This window comes from Glycine soja, chromosome 17, assembly GCF_004193775.1.
Source record: "Glycine soja cultivar W05 chromosome 17, ASM419377v2, whole genome shotgun sequence".
NCBI lineage: Eukaryota > Viridiplantae > Streptophyta > Magnoliopsida > Fabales > Fabaceae > Glycine > Glycine soja.
Window position 1 is genome coordinate 6,451,070 of NC_041018.1, and position 24,306 is coordinate 6,475,375.

At 31.3% G+C, this 24,306-nt stretch overlaps 4 protein-coding genes across 7 annotated transcripts; 1 reads left to right on the plus strand and 3 right to left on the minus strand.

The window, feature by feature from the left end:
* Positions 1-1,715: 1,715 nt before the first annotated feature.
* On the minus strand, positions 1,716-3,543 carry LOC114391847 (serine/threonine-protein kinase rio2-like). 3 transcript variants are annotated; one of them, XM_028352840.1, is made up of 2 exons: positions 3,095-3,543; positions 1,716-2,438 (listed from the first exon to the last, which is right to left on the minus strand). In XM_028352840.1, the coding sequence occupies exon 2, from the start codon at positions 2,435-2,437 to the stop codon at positions 2,015-2,017; it is 423 nt and encodes a 140-aa protein (XP_028208641.1). In that variant the 5' UTR covers position 2,438; positions 3,095-3,543; the 3' UTR covers positions 1,716-2,014. The 3 variants fall into 3 exon arrangements, 2 of the variants coding, with proteins under 2 accessions (XP_028208641.1, XP_028208640.1); XM_028352839.1 differs by lacking the exon at positions 3,095-3,543 and adding an exon at positions 2,656-3,083; XR_003662184.1 differs by lacking the exon at positions 1,716-2,438 and adding an exon at positions 2,661-2,831.
* A 5,780-nt stretch (positions 3,544-9,323) lies between these two features.
* LOC114392234 (cysteine-rich and transmembrane domain-containing protein WIH2-like) lies at positions 9,324-10,149 on the plus strand. Its single transcript, XM_028353286.1, has 3 exons — positions 9,324-9,451; positions 9,599-9,746; positions 9,995-10,149. Exons 1-3 carry the CDS (start codon positions 9,418-9,420, stop codon positions 10,038-10,040), a joined length of 228 nt encoding a protein of 75 aa, XP_028209087.1. The 5' UTR covers positions 9,324-9,417; the 3' UTR covers positions 10,041-10,149.
* A 2,636-nt stretch (positions 10,150-12,785) lies between these two features.
* Positions 12,786-17,398, minus strand: LOC114393610 (serine/threonine-protein kinase 16-like). Its single transcript, XM_028354965.1, has 6 exons — positions 16,935-17,398; positions 16,060-16,202; positions 15,132-15,275; positions 14,608-14,793; positions 14,124-14,248; positions 12,786-13,335 (listed from the first exon to the last, which is right to left on the minus strand). The coding sequence occupies exons 1-6, from the start codon at positions 17,140-17,142 to the stop codon at positions 13,110-13,112; spliced, it is 1,032 nt and encodes a 343-aa protein (XP_028210766.1). The 5' UTR covers positions 17,143-17,398; the 3' UTR covers positions 12,786-13,109.
* A 4,041-nt stretch (positions 17,399-21,439) lies between these two features.
* LOC114392363 (H/ACA ribonucleoprotein complex subunit 2-like protein) lies at positions 21,440-23,069 on the minus strand. Of its 2 annotated transcripts, XM_028353479.1 has the most exons (4): positions 22,851-23,059; positions 22,683-22,752; positions 22,493-22,598; positions 21,440-21,824 (listed from the first exon to the last, which is right to left on the minus strand). In XM_028353479.1, the coding sequence occupies exons 1-4, from the start codon at positions 22,984-22,986 to the stop codon at positions 21,663-21,665; spliced, it is 474 nt and encodes a 157-aa protein (XP_028209280.1). In that variant the 5' UTR covers positions 22,987-23,059; the 3' UTR covers positions 21,440-21,662. The 2 variants fall into 2 exon arrangements, with proteins under 2 accessions (XP_028209280.1, XP_028209279.1); XM_028353478.1 differs by having other exon boundaries at positions 22,493-22,752; positions 22,851-23,069.
* Between the last annotated feature and the right edge of the window lie 1,237 nt (positions 23,070-24,306).

Genomic DNA, 24,306 nt, shown 5'->3' on the forward strand with positions numbered 1-24,306 from the left:
TGCTGATTTCATTGGAGATAAGCCCCTTCCAAATCCAAATGGAAAGCGACTTCGTCCTCAAAGCATGTTGATGATTTGAATAATGCACTAACGAATATTAATGCTGCAACCTAGTAGCTAGCTACTAGCTAGTAGTAGTTTATTCAAATGTGATGTACTTCATAACATATTAGCATTGATAATGTCAAGTAGCATAATACTATTTGCTCCAACAAACTCCTGTACCAGCTGGTAGATCATACTACGGCTTCAAGCTTAAACCCCATAATAGCATTTACTCCAAGCATTTCTCCATTTATGAGGCTTGTAATATAATAAAGAAAACCTGTGTCCTTCTGAGAGACCTACAGGACATGTTAGATTCAGTTTTATTTTTGACTAGATTCATTTTTAAATGTCCATTTTTTAAAAATTTATTCCTAGTGTGGTGCGAGTGCGATGTTGTGTTGATATGTGTCATGTGTGGAGTGTGGCTGGTTTGAGTAGGGTGATTATACAAGTTTAGTGAGTTATGATACAGAGTTCAAGGACTATGGTTATGGTTATTGTTTCGTAAGAAAGATTAACTCTTGATGACAAAAAGGATGGATGTAGCATGAGGTTCCACATGAATAATTATATAAATTTAATGTACTTCGTTAGTTAATTTTTTTTGGGTTGTTGGATATATATGACCACAATATAGGTTTGAGAAAGCTTAAGTTAGAAAGGGTTCATTTTTTAGGCACTGCCTTTAGTCAATTTTTATTTTAGTTTCAGCTTTTTAAAACACATTCACTTCACATAATGTTGCATAAGACAAATAAGACACATCACAGTGTCATATCATCATCTTTGTTACTTATTTTGCATATAATTAATTGTTTACTTTAAAAAATGAAAGGATTAAAATTAAGAAACAATTATGATAAGGAGACAAAAAATGCAACTCAAGCATATCATATTCATAGATGTTAAATCACAATAGTGTGTTTTGAAAGAAAATCACAATGCTATTTAAAATAAATAAGTCAGGTCATTCTACTAGTTCATCATCTTCATTATCATTTTGCCATGATGTTAATGATTCACTCACATTTACAAAATTAAAATAGTAAAAGATCACATTTGTAAAATTGAGAAAATAAAGAGACAAAAATACAATTAAGATTAATAAATAATATGTCAAAATATTAATAACTATCAAAATGAAACTTATTTACTTTGAAAACGCATATTAATTAAATAAAACCAATTTAAAGAATGTAATATTAATATAAAAAGTAAATTTTACTGAAGTCATTTGAGGTTGTGTATCCTTTACGAGTATGTATGATTTCAAATGATTTGTGTAGGCCTGTTATCGTACAATATTCACTTTCAATAGTTATAAACCTTGCGGATAAAAAAACAAAAACAAAAAAACTATTAACCTTGCGTAGAAGACTTTTGTCTCGGTATACAATTAGGACAATCTAAACGAATCAAAATTATTTTGGATCTTGCGAGCCATCATTTTTTCTACATAATCTTGGTCCTTTGAAGACGAACATATGAAGATTTCTTGTTTCTTGACAAAACTTTCCCATTCAAGCTCCTCTCTTGGCTAAATCAACTAACCGAATACGATAAAAATTATTCAGTTCAGTACAACTTGGTGGAATCTCATGCAATTAATTGGGGATGCTCTACCAATGCCTTGTTTTACGAATATCAAAGTCTAAACATAAAAATTATAATAATAAAAAAAAAAAGCCTTCAATGTTTGTAATGCCTCAGAGACATAGCATACAAAAAGTAACATACTAGTACATATCTGAACAACATATTTCAGAACTAACCAGATATGCATCCATACCCTTTAATCCTTGCATGCTGTGGCTAATATAGTGAAATGGCCATCACTATCACAACAACTATGGAAATGCAAATGAGTACAACACAGTAATTGCAGCTATTAATTAATTATCTAGTTTCAAAAGAAAACCTAAACATCAACAAATTAACCAGCTGTGGAGCAGGGAAATACACCTAGCTATTTCCTTTTTCCCACAAAGTAATTTTTTCTCACCTTTCCACAACCCTGAACTGGAGACTTATCTTTGCTATCAACTATTAACATCCCATTCTTTTCCACCTTTTTCCCTTCCATTTGCTTGTGTTGAGTTTTACCTGCTTTCTTCTCTAAGCAATACTTGTTTTCATCATTTTCTTCTTCGGCATCTCGGCGGAAATCCGCAAAGCCATGATGATGACTTGGCCCAGAAGACGCATCAGAAGCCATAGAATCATCACTTTCATCATCATCATCATCATCATCTTGTGGATGAGCTTGAGTACCTTTCTTGTTGTTGTCGTCGTTGTCACTACTATGTCCAGCATCATCTATGGGGGACCCAATATACATGGTCCATCCAGATTCACTGCTGTGACATCCCTCTGCACCGAATGGCTCCATCCTGAGGGTGTGCAAAGAAGGAGAATGAGAGATAATGGTAAAAAAATCAAAGAGAAAAATAGGAAATTAAAATAACATGTACCTATTTATAGACACGGAGATATAAGGTTAGTAGGATGGTTAAGAAAGAAGAGAAGGGAGAATTTCTTCTGCTAATAAAAAAACTAACAAATTAACCATTAACATTTTTCTATAAAAAAAAAAATGTTCATAGACACCTGAGAAAACACCAGCACTTGAGATATGTATGTATGTATCAAAGACTCAAAGCAAAATGTGATCAGAATCTCTTTAATGGCCTTGAGACAAGTCTTTCACCACACAACACCACCTGGAAGTGCATGTAAAGACCCATTAATTCTCTGACTTACCCAGCACCAGACACAGGTAGAAGCTGTCAATGAAAAAGTGAAATTAACCCACAGGAAGCATAAATACCAAACTTTTCTAAGGACATAGGGGTTGTTCAGTTAGTCATTGGGTTCCATAAGAGAACATGCAATCATCATTATTTCTCTGCATAGGTCATTAAATATGAAAGGTGGATTTAAATGCAGAATAGGTGGGAATGCCACAGGGCACAGGCTACAAAAACTGGAGAGAATATTATAAGACCTCTTGTTTAGGTAGTACAACAAGAGGACCTCAATTCATTACCTGATTCAGCTTTCAAACCTTTAATTCTCTTGTTCTCTCGTGAGAAACAAGCGAGAATTTTTTTAACTTCACAAAAAATGGCAAAATCACACTACTATGAGCTCTCTCTGTTTGAAAAATGAAAATTCCTCTGCTTCTTTTTTGGCTTGTCGGGGGAGTAATCAAGTTATTATGATTTCATGCCTGAATTTTTTTTTTCTTTTTTTCTTTGTAGAAACTAGAAAGACATGGTGGCAATAAGGATTTTAATGTTGAAAACCGACGACTTGTACGTAAGCTTTTTATGATAATAGTATGTATCGAGGAAAATGTTTTATGCGACAAGTTTCTGAGTGACTAGATTGTTGCGTCTATCTATTGGGGAGTGCATGGTTAGATAAAGATGGTCAATCCTAGTTCCTGTTATGAGAATTCACATGCCCCACGTTTTCTTCTTCTTCTGCAAACAATGTCCCACCCACACACTAATAATTTCTCCAAAGCTACCAGAACGGAAATTTAAAATAACAAGTATCTGTTCATGGACACGGATGTTTTTTTTTTTTTTTTCATACACTCATTTTGAAATTGAACTTAGGATTACAAGGATGTATTAAGTGAGAACAATTTTCATAGTAAAAATGTGAGAACTTTAGATTTAACTAATATAACTATGTATAAATGGTTAAGATTAAAAGTTATTTAATGATCATATTATTACTTTAAAAAGTTACATGCATTTTCCTTTTAGCTTTGATTATTTAAATAAAATTTAATAGTTTATATGTATAGTTCTCATTGATCATAATAATAAATGTTCTCATATTTTTAATTTAGTCCATTATTTTTTTTAAAAGAGAATGATTTTTAGACACACATCCTTTTTTATTAATTTTTTTAAATCACAAAATTTGATAAGTCTCGTGTCTTGTTTAATGATTTTTTATTTTGATTTTGTAGTTTTTAATAAATTTTTTATCAATAAAAAAATGTGTTATAAAGAATATGTTTCTATAGTACTCCTCTTTTTTAAAATCATTATCATGCTTATCTTGTAAATCATACTAAAAAGTAATCTCATTTTTAGAGTATAGACCACAAATAGGCAATGAACTGCTCAAGCTTTTGTAGAACTATTATGGATAACCAACTTCCCCTTGTTGTTATTTGATACACACTTGAGGTATTTTTAATCACGTCCCTATGTATATTTTTTAAATCATTTTCATGCTTATCTTTTATTTGGAACTGGTTTAGAACTGCCATGTAAGTTACGAACTTACATTTCACATTTGATAGGACTTATTAGTTCACTGAATATGCAATGTAGATGTGTTTGCTCGCTCTAATCCCATGCACGACCCTGAGCCAAAGTACATTATGAGAAGAAACCTATGCTTGAAATATTTGTTCATCTGTCGCCTCAATATAGCTTCAGAAGAATACTTGGCAAGTTGGCATGCAGTCCCCCACCATATTCTGGTGCTAATTGGCTTCTCCAAGTCAAAGGAGGAGAAGGAAGTATCGTTGTGCATGTGTAAATGATAAAGGCATGTACATGCATCTCGTACCCCACTATCGCTTTAGGATAGACTTTGGGGCTTCCCCCACCTTAAAAATGCATTCTTATGCTTCCAATGGGTTCAAATGGCCCACTTATTATTCCATGTGTTTGCCTTCTAAATAGCTCCACCTGCGGCTTCAAGCTTCGCTCTTTTCAATCTGCACAATGTTTTCAACTTTTTTTTCTTCGGTACTAATTAAGTGTGTTGCCTTAGTTACATCTTTATCCTCAAAATCAAAACTTTACAAGGGTGATTGTTTTTTCAAAATGAATATGTTACCAAACAAATTATTCGCATGGATCTATTTTGACCATAGATAAGTTAATTAAATGGAAAGTTTAACTATGTGGTATGCCACACCAGCGTCATAAGATGAAATTGCTATTGCAAACAGTAGTTTCATCTTGACAACCATACTACTAATTTTAGCCCCTAGTTATCACCATTCCAAGCGCATCATTTTTTCGCAAATATCCTATCACCTATCCACCCTAAGGCAACACAGCCAGATTGTAATTCATTTTTACTATTTGAAAACTTTTTAATTTTTATGCACAATTCGGATAACAGTCACGTCACATATATTGAAGTTGCAAATAATATTTGTTACTTCATGCAATTTTTTGGTGCATTAGTTACGTCATAGCTTGAAGTTGCAACTAGTATTTGCTACTTTAAACATTTGCAATTCGTGATTACAATTTTAGTTATAATCCTTGATTAAATCTTTATTGTCCAATTTAACGTGTTTCGACTTGCAAGCCATGTCCTCGATTAGCTTATTTTTTTATAAAAAAAAATGTGACACTAAAATTACTAGTCAAAATTGCAGTTTGATCACCTGGTTTACCGTAAAAAAACACAAAGTTGTGTCGATAATTAATTTCATAACAGACCCATTTTAAAAATATAATATTCTCAAAAGTGACCCAAATTGGTCAATCAAACAATTTTACAATCTTGCAAATCTAGTTTTCAATATTTTTTTGCAAAATTTGTCCCCTAGTTTATAAAATAGTGATTTTTTTCCGGTCGTAGAAAAACTGTTACTGTTAAGAAAATTTTGTTGTGATTTTTCCGTTGAACTACCACAATTAAGACAAAAAAGTGATTCTTTATAAATTGAGGGGTAAAATTTATGGGGGGAAAAACATCGAAGAGAAAATTCACAAGATTGTGAAACTTTGGAGGATAAAAAAATATAATTAAAAGTCTTTAAATTTTTAAGTCAGCATCCATGTGGACATACTTGTAAAAGGAATTTTCATATCATGAAAATAAAATAAAAATAGTAAAAGGAAAATAGTTATGTTTTTGTTATTCCCTAATATCTTTTTTTTTTTACAATGGTTTATAAAAGATACCACCTAGTGTGTAAATTGACTAATTAATATCTTTATATAAGTAAGACACAAACTTGATATTAGTTAAAATAATTATGTGTGATTGTGTCAATTAATTCATGTGTTTGGTGGTATTAAGTATTTGTTTAAAACTTTAATATTAATGAATTAACTATTCACTATGTTAAAAGAATAAAAAAAAAAGATAAAAGCAAAAGAGAAATAAATAAAAAAATATATATTATTTGGATTGATTAAAACAAAATAAGAAAAAATATTTGTTTACTTGAAATAAATAAATTATATGAAAAAATGGGTAAAAGAATTATATAAAACACCTTTTCTATACTTTTTTTTTAAAAATATGGATCCGTGTCTTTAATTTTTGGCCTCATTTATTCTCCTCCACCATCTTCAACCATGCTCTACCGCCACTCCTAAATATTCAACTACAAGCCATTATTCGCCAATACAACTATTGTCCAATCACACATAGACTCAAACCTTTGTAAAACCAACACAGAATAATGAATCATCCATCTGGACCAGCCATCGTACGTCCAACCCTTTTAAGGTTTTACCCATCCCCACCACTTTGTAGAAAAGAGAGACAGAAGAATTGACAAAAATGAAGAGTTTTGAAGAGAGTCAATGAAGGAGAAGAGTGGGAGAAAGTTGATGAAGGCATGGGGTGAAAGTAGTGTTGAGAGCAAAAGAAATAAGGACATCCAAGGAAATGAGTGGAAAATCCAATTCCAATCCATTGAATAAATGAAAAAAAAATAATGGAATTGATACGTACGATATTAAGAATTATAAGAATTAAATAAAATAAAAAAAGATCACGGTTAAGAGTAAATGACTCTATAATTTGTATAGTTTTCTTTTGATTTAACCCAATTATCCTTGAAAACAGGCCTGTTCGAAGTACCATTCAGTATTAAATATACATTTTTATCAACAGAGAAAATCAATAAATTTAAAATTAGTGTTATTTCATAATTAACGTTATGAGATACGAGTCTCTTTTGATATACTCAATCCCGTTGGTTTAAATTTGTATAATTAACTTATTAATCTGTCCATTTCATAATAAGTGTTGCGTAAAAAAAATAAGTATTATTTTTAATTTTTAATTTAATATTAATTATTATTATTTTCATTTATAATTTTAATAAATTTTTTTAGAATATTGTTATAGTAATAAGACTAGTTTCATAAATTTGTTACAAGCTTTCATGTATTTAACTATTATGCTTTCATTTATTTAACTAATCGTCATCTATGCATGTTTATAAAATTTAGGACAATACTTATTATTATGAGATGAAAGAAGTACAATTATTATTATAAAAATATATTAAAATATTAGTTCCATACATATTTTTTTTAGGATCTTGTTAACTAATATTTTTAAGCTATCAGTTAAGAAATTTAAAATAATTTTTCATTAGAATTCATATTTAAAATGCATCAGAGATACAAATAAATATGTATTAATATCAATTTTTAATAAAAAAAATCTATTTTTATTCTTTAATTGATATTTTTAGGTAACTAATTAACATTTTTGTCAACTTTCTATTCAATGAACTGTTTTTCTTGAACCTCGTCGAAGTTCCTCACACGAGAGAAAGATGAGTAACTAAATGTTGATGTCAAAACTATGGAATCCAAAACAAAAGACTCTTATGTTTTACTTTTGGTTGCCGACAAGTTGGAGGGAGGGGAATGATGGAATTTTCTTTATTATTATTTGGTAGGAGGAAGAAAAAAGAAAAAAAAATACTTTTAAAAATAATGAAACCTATTGTATATTTTTTTTTTCACTTAAAAATAATGTCAAAACTATAAACCTCTGTATTTTTCTTCAACGAGATACTTTTGATTTACATTTTATTTTTTCTTATTTTTAATAAAGTATAAATCAAAAGTATTTAGGTGAAAAAATAGAGAGTTCAGAAGAGATGAGTAAAAAGATAAAGATAAGTTAAAATAGAAAAAATACAATAGGTTTCATTAATTTTAAAATTATTTTCTTTTTTCTTCCTCCTACCAAATAAAAAAAAAAGAATAATATTATATTTTTTATTAAATTCTCTTATAAATCCTCCTACAATAGTGAAATTAAATAAATAAATAAATACATCTAATGTCTTAAAAATATAAAATATATTCATTATTTATCATAAAAATAATGTAAAAGAATTTAAAATTATTCTTATTCTTTACTTTTATCTACTTTATTTCTCTCTCAATAAATACAAACATGCATTATCGGTAACTGAAAAGTCAAAACCTATATATATATATATATATATATATATATATGTATATGTATATATATGTACACATGATTTTCATTAAGCATCTGCAGCATACGAACTGAACGATCTATCGAAGTACACTGTTCCCTTTTGCTTTTGTGAATCCGTGCCATCCAGCTGTCGAATGTCCTTCATGAATTATATGCATGATAATCCTATGTCATAACATGTTTTTTCAACCATCAAAAACAATTTGGTTTAACAACTGTATGAGTATTTTAAACTTCTAATACTATATTTAATTTTTATAAATAAAAAAATATGATTTTTATATCTGTAATATATATATTTTTAGTTTATTACCAAAAAAATTATTTATTTCACTATATGATATTTTTAAATTTTTTTACTTTTGATATATATCATTAATTTAAATTCATTAAGTGATAATGTTATATTATATTAACTTATCATATCATCACCTAATCAATGATATAATACCCTATTAGCTAGTTAGACAAAAAAAAATACATATATATAATTTATTCTATATAAATAAATATATTAGATTTAACTTGAACATTATATTCTCTTTTAAATGTATGTATCTATAAAGTCGATTCAAAATTAAAACAATTAAAATAAATTTTAAACTCACCAATAAAATATTTTTTCTTTTAATTTTTATAAAACAAAAGAATGTCATATGAATTGAGAAAAAGAATTAATATAGAATTTTCTTATTTAAAAATAAAATATTTTTGAATCTCACTTAGGTTAGACCAACACTATATATCCATCACATATCAAAGCAAGGAGATCCAAAATCAAACCAACAACACTAATGAATATAGAGGATATGGTAAGAACAGATATTACTATACACGTTATTATATTGATCCGTATTAAAAAAAAAATGATCACCTTATTAATGTTGAATGCATACTGTAGTAAGTAGTGTAAATGGTTTAGAAAGTCGATCTTATCAGCAACTTCAACCACTCCACAAAAGTAAGATCATCTTTATAATATTAAAGTAAACAATCTAACCCCAACAGATTTTGTTCATGGCCTGTCCTTTCATCTCTGATTTGTGTTTTCTCTAGCTAGCTTTTCACTCCACACGTGTACGTGTTGATCGAAAACACCTAGCATTCTTCAAACTAAAGATGAGTCACAGCAATGATCAAAACCAGCCTCAAGGTACGCAGCATATATATTATTAATTTCATTAGACACGGACATGTTAACTTTGACAACACGTTTCCCCTGAGATCTCTATATCAATATATTTGTACTTTTGCACTATATATCATATATTTAATGCTGAATATACAAACTTTGGTTTAGTTTGGAATTCTGCTATAGCATATGAGTCAAAGGACATTGCACCGGGTCCTAATTATCAAGTTCCTCCACCTGCTATTATTACTCACGAGGAGAAGGTTCCTCCAAACGGAGAAACTAAATTCAAGGGTGACGGATTCTGGAGAGGATGGTAATTATATCGCTCTCATCATTTAATTATATATGCTTTCTTTTACAACCTGTAGTTACCTGTTTGTGAATTCAACAGTGATATTTGACTATAGCGTCAGTTTCTATGCAAACTATCATTGTATTTAAATTTAATCGATTTCGTTTGAATGCATATAGTTATTTTTCTTATACACTCACGTTTTCAGTAACTGTGTTAAATTAAAAAAAAATGTGTAACTTTATTTATTTAATTTAATTTCTTTGCAGTTGCGCGGGCATGTGTTGCTACTGTTGTTTGGACGTTTGCTTCTAAGATTTCAGGAATATTATGCATACACTATTGACGTGTACGTACTGGTCCCCTAATCCATCTACATGTTAGATATCGGCCAAAGGAATCTAATTACTTAATAGTTTAATTATTCATTTGATTTTTATAAATTTTAAATTTATTATTTTTAGTTCTTTTAGTTAATAAATAATTTTTTTTAATCTCTTGAATTTATCTTTTAAAATTCTTTAACGTTATACAAAAATTCCATGTTAATAAAAAAAATACAATCAATAACATATAAGAGGAGTCCTTAAAAGAGTTAAAAAAATTTAACAATAAATTTTTAAAAAAAATTAAAATTAGAAGTTAAAAGTGATAAGTTTAAAAATTATAAGAAGTAAATTATAAGAACATATAGTTTCTGCATCTCTTTTTTATATTATATATAAAAGTATGTATGAGTGTATAACAGTATATATTGATATTATAATATATATATATATATATATATAGGGTTTCAATATTTATACTTTTTGTGTGTATAACTAAATTTTGCACTGGGTCTTTCATATATATTATTTTTTCTCGTATCCTAAAAAAGGTATAATTACGACTATTTTCACATTTGTAATTTATTGTTAACTTTACTCAATTGCACATGCTGCTAAATAAATTAGGGTTGAGAAATGAATTCATTTGTTTATATGTAAAATTTAATCCAATCCATCTAGTTGTTAAAATAAATAAATAAAACTATGGTTTATATAATTAAATGAATGGATGATAATTTATCCTTTCTTATTTTCAAATCTAATATCTAATTAATACTTTATGGATGAGTATTTAGGTTGATTTGGGTGCAATTTTAAACAAACTCAACCAAAAATATTTTGTGAATTGAATAAGGATATGGATGAGAGAATATTTTGAAATAATTATAAAAACTATTTAATTTTTAAAAATAATTTTATAGATGGATTGGATATCCATTAAAAAGAAATTTTATTGATTGGATGATTTTTATTAAATAGATCATTGAAGAATTGAATTTTTTTAATAAAATTATAATTTACTGCCAGAAAAATACAAAATGCATACCAATCAAAATCAGCCACCGAAGTTTATCCGCCGTTAACAGTGACTAATTCAGCGACATATTTGGTTAAAATATAAATGTTGCGACGGACTTGGTAATCGAAATTGTTGCGTAGCGACGGATACATTAACATGGTCAAAATTGTTGCGTAGTGACCAATTCAGCGACAGAAACAAACTCAGTCTCTAAGTTGGTCTCTAAATGCTTTTACTTTTAATCAAACCACCAGCAACAGACTAATTTATTATACCAACAGATTATATGTATACATATAAAAAAAAATGTAATGAAGCAACTATGCAACACGCAACTATGTTCATACAAAGTCATGTCATGCATGGTAACGGAAACACAACAACTATGAAAGAGACAATAGCAGCAGTAGCTAGTGTCGCAAACTCACAAGGAGAGGGGCTTTGCCAAATGAGTTGGGTGCTCTTCTCCGGCTACGATTACCAAAATGTTATGCCCTTCATCAACTTGTGTAGTATTTGCTACCCCTCTCGAGTTGTTCACGTCAACATCACGCAGTGACTCTATTGTTGTTGTTGTTGTTGTTTCAGGCCATCTTGGACGACACCCTTGACGTGCTACCAAAAGCAACGCTACCACAATGACCCCAAAAATGGGTGCAAGTCCACCGTACAGAAATGAAACTGAGGAGTTCCAGCTCCACTCAAACCTCCCCACGCCATTGTTACCTATCGCGTCACTACTCATCTATCTAGCTACTCAAGTTTTACCTTTTTAACTTTTTTTGGTCTTGCTCTGGTAGTAATGAGTTATTTTAATTGCATTTTTATAGGGTAGTGAGAGATTCTTTTTACATTCTTGAAATACTATGTATGGATTAATAATTTTTAAATGTATAGAATCTTAGTGTAATTTATTTGTAATTTTGTGGCACGACTTTAGGAGTCGATAAAGATTAAGAAAATAAAATAAATCCGTGTAAGATTAAATATCTGTACTTTTTGGTTGATGATGTGATGTTTGCCTTACCACAAATCCAAGAGACGCTGATTTTGGACATTTATTTAAATGCGGGATCTGTTGGCTAGGGTGGCAGATTCATTGGGTACAGATAAACTTTGGCTTGAACAATCAGGTTTTTTTGATACGGATAAATTTATTTAATTATCAGTTTTAGGAATTTGGCCTTAACCCATTTTTAGATACTGTCCCTCTAAAATTATTGTAACGTATTTTGTGCTGAGAGGAATCCACTTATCCATGTACTTAAGAGGCGATGGAAAAAATTGACGCCATCGAATTCCTTTCCCACTTCAATCTTTTACTCCATTTCAATGACTAGTCAAGTGCTATGTTCCTTCTCTATTAGATTTATAATGAATTTAAGTTTTATACGGAAAGCAATAATGAGAGTGTTGGTTCCATGATCCAGATTGTTTTCACTCTGAAGCTGTAGACGGGTTCTTCTTCTTCTTATGTCTGCTGCAAGCTCTTTTCAACATGCAGGAACGGTGGATACCAGCGAAAACTCTAAGCAGATTTAATAGAAAAATTGTTAATCTTAGAAAGACTTACTCTCCTATAATCTTATTTGGAGAACTAGTGACAATTTCTCTGAATGCACAAAACCCTTGAGACAGCCATGTCGACATCCCCATTCCAACGTTAACGAAAAGCGATAGTCAAATACTTAATCATTGAAGGTAGGCGAAATATGAACAAAGAACGTCAATAATTAATGATATTCCATTTATGCTGATAAATTCTGAAGACACTGGGAGATTGTCTATTTCATAAATTACAAGAAACAAAATTATGTAGAAATGACAGAAACAATACTTTAAAGCCAACACCCGACTACCTAGACTAGCACCAAAAATCGACGATACATATAAATAATATGGCTAACTCCGTCAGGTGAGGAATTGCTATTGCTTTTCTATCAATTAACATATAACTAGACAGTAAATGCACACGAAATTTTTAAACGACTGCAATATGTAAATCTCATCATGCACCACTTTTCCTTCCGTAGTAACTCATTGAGAAAACTTCGCAACTAACTTATCAACATGGATAATGATATCATCTATCCTGGGCCGCATAGAAGCCGTTGGCTGAAGCATCCATGACACGAACTGATGAAGAGCTTCTGGATATGGAGGCTTGGGTCCAGCTGGCCATTTGACCTGTGCATTTACAATAGCCAATTGCAGGCTTCCACCAGACTCTCCAAGTGCATATTCAAATGGAGATACCCCATACCTGAAAATTTCAGCCAGGAGATATATAATAAACAATTAAAACGTGCACTGAAGTAGCCAAGATATAATTCTAACACAACACACCAGGAAGAAAAACAACATTTACAGACAATAATCATTATGTGCTTTTCTTTTGCATTTATTGTTGGTTGAGTAACATTACTAAGAACAGTAATAATATTTGATAAATTTTCTATTTTTCTTTTACAAAAATATACCAAAATTTTAAACCAGAGGCTCTGGCTCATAAGTAGGATTTTCCAATAAACCAAATGGTAGTCGGTCCCTAGCTCCTTTTTTTGTGCATAATGCTCTTAACAACACATCTTTTATGACAAAAATTGGTTAGGGCATAACAAATAAAATAACTTATTCTCCTACTCCCCCTTCTTTTCTCCTTTTTTAGTTTATAGTTACACTCAAGGAAAAACGAAATGTGAATTGACCAGATGTTGTTTCTTCACTATAAAACAAACCAGAATCTGTCATTGTTTAGTTGAAACTTTTGAGACTATATCTCACACACACACAAGTAAACAACCTTCTTTGCAATATTAAAAAAGTTATAATCTATATGTTAGTTTGTAGGATCTATATGCACATCAAGGGTTCCAAATCAAATGCATTGAACATATGAAACTAATGATTTTGAGGAAACAATTAGAATTTATAGAAAAACCAAGAAAAAATGACCAAAAGATGGTTATATGTTGTATGAAGGCACAATTAGCAAAAGTTCTAAACATAAAAATTAGCACAATCACATGTAAAAGAAGGGTTCATACTCACATTATTGCATATAATGTGCATCCTAATGACCAAATGTCAGTCCTCTCATCTATATCAGCTTGGCTTGGGCAATCCCACAGCTCAGGAGCTCGGAAAGGAGCAGAGCAATGTTCAGATGCCCATTCCTACATAGCAAGACAAGTAGCAATTAGCAGGTTAGAAAATCCAAGCCATAATATTGCCAACATGGAAACATAAGCTAAGCAATTGAGTATTTTTAAATAAAACATAGAACCATTTAATGTTCAGTAACAATTAAAAGGGTCCATTACAAGACTGATGATCCATATGCACCTCTATCATATTAGGAAATACAATTTCACAAACTACAAATGGAGCAAAAACCTCTAAAATATGATATACTTTTAAGCACCACATGTTCTGAGCTGTATTAAAGAAATTACCAGTAAGTGCCAAGTCATTAAAACAGTAAATAATCTTTCATCAATAAACAACACTTTGTAAAGGGGGAAGAAAGAAGCACCTGCAACTGGAGGGCCTCTGACCTGGAGCCAATTTGCTTCCTCGCCGGACGAGCACTGCCAAAATCCATCAGTATGGCAAGAGGTGGTTGTCCTTTTCTATGTGTTATGAGAACATTACCAGGTTTGACATCATTATGAGCATGAGGAGGATCAAAACTGTGCATGTGCTTGAGTCCTGCACAAAGCTGTTGATTTTACAGGGTTAAAAGAGTTTAAGAACAAATTTTTTTTAAGTAAAGTAAAAACAATAGTAAACCCTAAAATGTCAAAAGTTATACAGAAACTAAGGCAAAAAAATGCTCCTCAGATTCTCTAGAAGCAGACCACAGAAATCCATTTCTCTTCTAAAATATGATTCTTAAGACAACAAATAACCCATGTCACAAGAATTGCTAGGTTGATATTAAAATATGTGCAAGGGTATGTGAAACCAAGAAAGGATATAATATATGTCAAACAATATATTTAGCACTAAAATCTTGAGCTGTGATAGCAAAATGCATAATGGAAAGATGGTTCTTACCTGACGAAATATTTGAAGCACATCTGAGGTGGAATAGAATTCCTTCTTGGCTTTCATTATCTTGGCATTGTCTAGCAATGTTCCATCCAAATGAACTGGAAACAACAAATATGCTTCATGGTTCCAAGATGTTTCTTGGGTAGGCTGCTAACAAAATGTACATCTTCAATGATAATAAAAAACACAGAAATTGAAACAGTAGAAGGAACAGAATTAAACCAAATCTTTAATGGAGGAAATGAGAAAAGCTACACATTCCCACTTTAAGAATAGTGTTATTCCCACTGTAACAGATTGATCACTTTAACAGATTGAAACCCTTAAAGAACTACACTAGCAATGCCACATCACAAAACATACAAAATTCCCAACCAAGTTAAGAAAACCTAGATTTTGTGCTGCAACATTAGATACAAGTCGGGTAAAACAGTAAGTAGCGTTGGTAGCTCTGGTACATAGATACTTTAAAATTGACAGCACATTTGTATTGCACCCATGCACCCATACAGGAAACATACAGAATCAACCGAAACTTTAAAATTGACGGCATATATGTATTCTACTCAATACCTGTTCCCATTCAAATAGATTGGTAGTGATATTATATTTTCAGAAGATATCATATTCTACTCACTAAAAGAAGGTAAATGTTCATTAGGATTGTTGACGAAGGACCAGGTATACAAACTTCCAATGTATCCAAGCATGAAATTTTTTCCAGATAAGCCCCAGGAAAACAATACAGCAAATTACAAAATTGTAGTTCAGGAACAAATTCTAAAGTGACAAACCTTAACAGAAATGGCATTTGTCTTACCTGAATGAATCGGTGATACTCTTATTCTAGTGGACTTTTGCTAACGAAAAAAAATCTGAACTGTGATGTACTAAGGAGAGGAGTAAGTGTTTGCTGCAAAAACCACTTTACCTTGACAGAAATGATCGCATGTTCAAGAAGTGGCAGCAGATTGGGATGATTGAACAGTGATGAAACACGGATCTCCTCCCTAACCAACTCCAGTTGTTCATTGTTCTGAATGAGGACCTTTTTCATAGCATAAGTCCCGTCATCTGCTAGTATATGGTTAATGAATTAATTTGAATCCACAGAATAATACAGTACCACCTATTTAAATTTTATTTTAAAAAAGTCCACCGAATACTTTTAGTTTCTACAATAACACGGCACCTTCTTCATCACTGATAATCAAAATTGAACTCAGATTCAAAAAGACAGAACCTCCTATTTTCAATTGCAGCAAGGAAAATTAAACGCCTTATCAATTACTACCACCAAAGCGATAAATAGGACAATCATCACATCTTACAAAATAATTTAATCGGTCGCTGCAACAACAATAGTAAGCAATCGCTACACAATAACAGAATTGCACACAAATCTCTACGAATAATAATCCACAGGCTCCAACGTCTGGATTCACTAAACCTTTAAAAAACAAAGAGCTCGATTCATAAACTAAAATTACATTCACAGTTGCCAGCAAACGCTAAACAGCAACAGAATTGCATAAAAATCTCTAGGAACAAGCACAGGCTCCAAGAACAGAATTCGATAAACATTAAAAAATAAACAACAAGCACGAATCAGAATCTAGCTCTAACAGATCGGAAAATGAAATATCCACGGAGAAGCAATTCTAACATTTGGCCAAGGAAATGCCATCACAGATCGAGAAAAAAAAACAGATCAGGCTACGACACGGTCTAACAAGGTCAATTTCGGAAAAAAGAAAAAGGAAAAAGAGTGAGGGAAATCGAAACAGGTTAAGCAAGGAAGCTGACCGGAGAGATGAGAGGAGCCTTTGAGCTTCTTGGAGAGGCCAGCAGCGACGGCGGAATCATTAGGAGTCTCCTTGACGAGGTAGACGTAGGCGAAGCCACCTTCTCCGAGCTGGCGAACGATGCGGAAACGGTTCTCGTTGATCCAAACATCGCCTCCGCCGTTAACGGAGTCGTATAAGGCATTCAGACCGGAGAATGAGCACCCCATTTGCTTTGCTCGGTCGTTCCCTCTGTTGAATACAAAAGAACTGAAATCAGGTGTTGACCTGATTTCACATTAATTGAGTTTTCGTAAAATGGAAGTGTCAACACCTCTCTGATCCCTCCTCCTTAAATTTATTCGGGCTTCAGATTTTCTTACGCGCCCCCCTCCATTCTCAACCCAACGCCTGTTTCGTTTATTTGGGCCACACATCCCGTACTTTTTTCATCCATGATACATTTACCTTCTATAATTATCAAATTAGAGAAAATTTCACGAAACTTCCCTAAAGTTTACTCTAATTGCACGTGCATTTCCTCTGTTTGTGATAATTTCCTTGGCATCCCTACTACTTTAACAGTGTTAACTTTTTAAAATTAAATTACAGTTATATCCTGTTTATTTTTATGAACACCCAAAATTACCCTTCTTCATCAGTTTCCTCACTCTCTCTCTCATCTCATGGTCAAAGTTCAAACCCAAACTCCCACACCTTCCCATGGCAGCACCATCCACTATCTCATTTTCCCTCTTGCACCCCCTTTCCCCAAAATCCCTCTCCTCGTTTTCTCCTAAATTTTGATTTCTGATATCTTCAATGTGGACGACACAAGAAGCCGCGCCAGGAGAAGCCCCCACCGGTTATTGACGATGCTCCTGCCAACGCCGTCGTAGCCCTCATGGCGCCGCCGATCTCGGTCCCGGAGAACGCACATGTGCGCGAACTGACGCGTCAGCACTAGCGGGTGAAGCGACATCGTCGTCGTCGCTCATGGCCGGTGTGACTCGGTGGTCATCATCAGATCTGGGTTTTGACCATCATAACGAAAATCTCATACAGATCTGACAGTATCTCGACTCCATGGACGGTGGCGCCTTTCGCCAGAAGGGAGAACTCCGACATTGACCACTCCGTGGTGGAATCGCTACCCGCTTTCAGATTCAGGGCACTGCGGGAACAAAATGAAGGGCTCTTTTGTGTGGTTTGCCTTACAAAGTTCGAGGCTGCGAAAGGGAAACAAAATTAGTTTTTGCTCATTTTCTATTAATCTGTCATAAAATTCTTTAGTTCTGAAATTCTCGATTGATTGTTGTGGATGAGATTTTGGTTTTACTTATTCCTTCATGGTAAAACAGATGCATTGTTAGTTTGCTTGTGATGAATTCTTATTTTTTTAATAAAAATGTTGATTTGTTTTTCTAAGATTGTAACACTCTTGTTTTATTGTTTTAGGAATAGAGAAAGCTTGATTAGGTGCCAAACTCAAGGAAGAAGATGGGGGCTTTTTGGGGAATTTTTCTTCTTTTTTTTCGAAATCACATGATAATAACGTGATCACTAAAACTAACGGAACTAACTCTATTTGGGGAAGAGAGGGGTTTCAATGTAATGAGAATGAAAAAGGGAGGGAATTTTGTGTAGGATAAAAAAAAAATAAGGGATGCATGTGTAATTAGAATAAATTTTAGGATAAATTATTGTAATTTGCTCATAATGTTATGTCTCTATGTGAAATTGTTTACATATTAATATGTAAAATAGTGATTATTTACTAATAATTGTTGATATAAGTGATACAATTTGAATTTTGGTTGATGCTTTAAATATGTAAATATTGATTATATGTGGACATGTAATCTTTGTTGACCCTTAGGTATGAAACAGTAAGGGTGTTCAAATTTAAAACAATCCAAAATAAAAATAGAAAATCAAATTAAATCAATTTTTTTAATTTGTTTGGATGATTTTTTTTCTTCAAACCAATCAATTTGATTGGTTGGTGATTTGTGTTTTTGAAATCGAATCAAACTACAATAATTATATTATACTTAGACTATTTTAGTATTGTGTGTTTTATGTATATATCACTTGAATTTCACATAGTTATGTACTATTGTATATACGAAACTTATGTGATATATACCACTTTATATTTCATATGAAAACTTTTAAGATATGTGTTAGTTTAAAATTGATAAAAATTTGGCGGATTTATATTGTAAAAAATTTAGTATATTAATAAGTTTCATAAATTGTTATAACAATTTTTAATGCAATTTAATTTAAAAAGGAAAAGAAGGTATATGAGTTTCAATGAAATGATATTTTAGTAGAAACCACAAAAAAATTGAATTGAATCAAATTGCAAAATATTAGTTTGGTTTGAATTTTATTTTAAATAAAAATCGAACCAACCCGATTTTAAGGGAATGACATGTTTTTTAAGTTTGGTTCGAGTGACATTTTATTAAATCAAATTGAACAAACACCCCTATGAAATACATCAAGTTATAAGATAAATATTTATCTTGTTATAAGATAAATATTTATCTTGTATATGCTCATGAAAATTGATTATTACTTTTGATGAAAAGAATTTTGTACTAATACCATTGTGTCAACAAAAAAGAATGTGTTGATATGGTAAACGATTAACTAATCACATTATAATTTTTTTAAGGTGATTGTTTTTTTGGTAAAATTTGTGAAGTAATTATTATAAAAATTAATAAAATTATTGTATATGATATTTTTTATTAGATGAGCGTCGACTATGTAAAAACTATTTACATTGTTATAATTCATGTATTGTTTACTCATTCAAAATTATTAATTATCAGAACAATTACTTTAAAAATTATACTAAAATAAATTTTAATTAGTTATGTGTTTAGTTTCTAATAACATAATTAGTTGATTAAAAAATTTCATTTATAATAATTTTATTATTTTTTATAATAATTACATTAAAATTTATTTTTATTTCTGATTAGTTGAACATTTTAAAAAATTCTGCACTATCAACATAGATTTTAAACTCATTCTAAATTATATGATAATTTATAATTAGATAATAATATTACAAAATTTATATTTTCAGTTTATTTTATTTAAATTTTTAAAATTCACCTTATTTGTGTATTTTGTTTTAATGGAACTTGCCCAACTTAGGTTTGATTCCAATGTTACGAGTCGAGTCAAGATCAATAATAACAATAATTGTGGACATGCACCTATTCACCTAAATGTGGACAACAAAATTCAACAGACTTAGCAATTGTTAAGAATGATTCACTAATTCAACCGTTGGGGGGAGAATACATCAGTAACACTAATACGGCCAGAACAATATCTTAATTCCAACAACAAAAACAGAACAAAGGCTTCATTGAAGAATTGAGTATATATATAAGTAAAATAAACTTTAATACAAATATTAATATATAATTTTTTTATTATGTTATTGTACGAAATAGTTAGATAGTGTTTAAAAAAGTCAAACTCAACTCTACTTGGATAAACATATGATAAATATTAATTAAAAAATTAAACTTAATTACAATTTTATGTTTTTATTCATTTTTATCTAATTACTCTAATTAATTACTGTATTTAATAAATAAACAAATATATATTAATATGGTTTAATTTATTTATATATTACATTTACTTTAAATTTATAAATATCAAAAGTAATTCTTTTGAAATATCTTATAAGTTAAGCAATTTATTTGAAAGAAAAAATTCATATAATATGCCTTTTTTTATATATTTATTATGGGTAAATAGTGCTTCTCTTCTTGCAATCAAGACTGGTAGGCAGGCTAAGGCCAGAGATTCAATGCCCGATAATTCTAGTCGTCCTAACTATTTCTATCTTATTCTTAGGTCTATGCACCGACACGACAAAAGAATTTTTATACAGTCAAGTAATTAAAAATAATATTAGGAATAAGTTTTAAAATAATTACTATAAAAAGTCAACAAATGTAAATGACAAATTTAAATTTGTTATAATTTATTCATTCATTTAAATTTCTTATAATTTATTTATTCTATCAATCACTGGATTTTTTTTTCTTTCTGAAAACAAAATATCCTCACCGTAAAAAAAAATCATAAACCCAACCCTCGAGATGCACTGAATTTATTTATTATAATTAAAAGTTATTAAATGATATAATAAATGATATATTTTAAATATACACTAAAAAAATTAATTTTTTTATTTATAAATAGAAAAACAATATAGATTGTTACATATATACATTTTTAATATTTCATCTCTTAATTCCTCTCCTAAATTAAACTATAAGTATGTACCTCGTCAGAGATTAAAATAATATATTTACTATGAATGTAAATTTGCATAATTTATACAGGCCAGTCTTTCTGAATTCATCACACATCCAATAAGCTTCTTTCAGAAACATTTACTCTAGATGCGATTCACGAATCAAGGAAAGAAAAAGATCAAAATCCTAAACCCTGTAAATTGTAGAGAACTATGACCAAAGAGAAGATTCCAAATTCAAATCAAGATTGCTTCGGGCATCCTCATGGGAAAATCATGAAGGTGGACAAGGCAAATTATGCAAATGATAAGGCAGTGGTAGACTATATGACAAGAAAATAATAAGCAAGATAGAAAAATAATAAAATTCATACATCAATTGATTGTAAGGCACACTAATACCACATGTTAATCCAGCTGAAACAAACAGTAGATACATGTGTGCTTAATTCAAAAGAGTGAAGTTGTAAGCTCAGTAACTTCCGCTACAACTTGATCATAATCTGACTTTAGTTTCTCTTGTTCCCCTTGCTCTATTTCACCCTTTGCAGGCTTTGTCTGTACCAGAACACAGCAAGTAGGCCTCTTTGTTGCTCCTGCGCCTGCAAGATCCTGGAAAAACAATATAAATAACAAACTTTAAGTGAACTTGCATAGTAATTGGAGTTTCTTGAACATGATATATGAGATAGCATGAACAACAATAACCAACAGTTATAGAAAAAATATCCATGTTTCTCCAACTCTTACTCCCACATTTAAAATGAAATGATAAGTGATAACACAATGATATGCCGTGCAGGTCACAGAAGCAACAAAGAATGGTAAAGTCAGTAGTACTTAAGAATAGGTATGTGATTTAAAACTTCCCCACAAGGTTCAAATCAGTTGAAAATTGGATATGCAGGGGGAAACAACAAGATCCTTTGTTTCATAAACTGAGCTAAAAGTATTTTGGTTTCTTCTTATTATGCAGTTCTCTGATATTCAGTTAAATTAAAACAAAACAAAAAAAAAACGTGTCTAATTCATTATGATAATTACATTAGTGTTGCTATAAGTGTTAGATGAACAACTAAAAACATGCATTCAAGTTCCTCCAGTAGATGCATCATCTCACTCATGTTTGGTGCTTCAATATTTCTTATGAGGGAGGGGAAAACATTAATGAAAAAAAATTGGGACTTGAAAGAGGTAAAGCAAGAGGTCTACAATAATAGCAAAAAGACATATGGAACACAAACATAATCAAGATATGGAATGCAGAGTTGGTTGCGTACTTCTTTAGATGGGACATAAATATAAGGAATGTCAGACTCTTCACAAAGAATAGGAACATGAGTGATGACATCAATCGGTGATATGTTCCCAGCAATCACACACAATCTGCATTCACAATACCGGAAAATTAGGGTAAGCATTTCTAATGTTTTTGTGAGAAAGAAAAAGTTAGAAAGAAAACAGACAGACCCTTTATGACCTCTCCTTATACTTTTAACGACCTCCTTCACTCCTCTTTTCAAGCATTTGTGTTCGGCAGCTGAAACAACACAATATATATACTTAACTAACACCAAGCAGCAAATAAAAAAAAAACACAGACAAATTGAGAGAATGCGAATGGATCATAAAGCTAACCTCTACGAACAAGTTTTAGGGTTCGCTTGCAAAGCTTCTTCCCAGCAAGAGGTTTAGCAATGGGAGCCAGGGCCAACATCTTCTTCTTCTCCTTCTCTTTCTGCACCGACTTCTCTGCCTCGCTGTCGCTCCCCATCTCCCTCTCTCACTCTCTGTGTCTGTCTGCGATCTGAATTGGCGAAGAAGAAAGAAGCTTGAAAGTTCAAAGCTTTAGACCCTTTTATCTAGCTAGGGTTTAATTTAGGTTTCACACGCTATAGCGCCGCGCGTGACTTATCAAATGTTTACTCGGGCCACTCCATGATTTGGTCAGACCCAACCTCATAAGGATGATGCTAGGTGCACCAGCATTATTATTTTTGCACCCAACAACTTTTTTATTTCCCTAAATGCTCTTGGTGTCTTCTTCCTTTTGAAGTTGATTGCAGTGTTATTTTTTCTCTTACGCCTCCATTGTTTTTTTCTTCTCTTTCTCCCTTTGTTATTGGTTTGTGTTGGTTTTTCATTGTTGAGAGAGTTGCCGCTTGGGTCAAGGTGAAAGTGTTAGGGGTCGGTGGTGATTGTTGCGGTGGTTGTTTCGTCGTCGTCGGCATTTAAGGTATGCCATTTTGCTGGGTGTGCGTGAATTGATCCGTATGTGTAAGTTATAAGTACGGATCAAGTTGATCCGTAAGTTAAAATTACACATACGGATCAAGTTGATCCGTAAGAAACATACAAATCAAGTTGATTCGTATAGCTCATATGGATCAACCATGACTCATACAGATCAAGTTGATCCATATGAGTCCTACGGATCAACTTGAGTGGAGGACATTTTCGCCTATTCACTTAAAATGTTGGGCTCGATGCACCTAACATCACCCATCTTATAATGGGATTAAAATTTGGGCTTATCTAATGGACCAGAAAGGGCTCTCCTATTCCAACCTAATATTTTGCTAATTTCACATCATATTTTGTTTTATTCTTCTTTTTTTTAAAATACTCCCGCATTTCCATTATCCAGTATACACAAAGTGTTTCCATTGTATACTTGCATTAGGAGCATGGGTGGATCCAGAAATTTTTTTTAGTGGGAAAAAGAAAACAATATGTTATATTTTTACAAAATATATAATTTTATGATAAAAATATTCAAATTACTCATAAGCTTTAACAAATTACAATTGAGTCAAGATGTATGTTTGTCATTGACTTTCTATATGCTTTTTGTATTGTAGGATCAAAACAATAAAAAGAGTATCAATTTTTTTTAATCTCTTAGGTTTGTCTATGGGGGCAAGTTTTGTATATGGGTCCACTTGGTTTTTATGGGGGCAATTTTTTTATATCAAATGTATGAATAAAAAATATTATCTTGTAGGGACAACTGTACTCATAGTGCCTAACATGCATCCATCCCTGATTAGGGGTGTTCTCCCCATTCATAATGAAAACACATTTTCATTATATA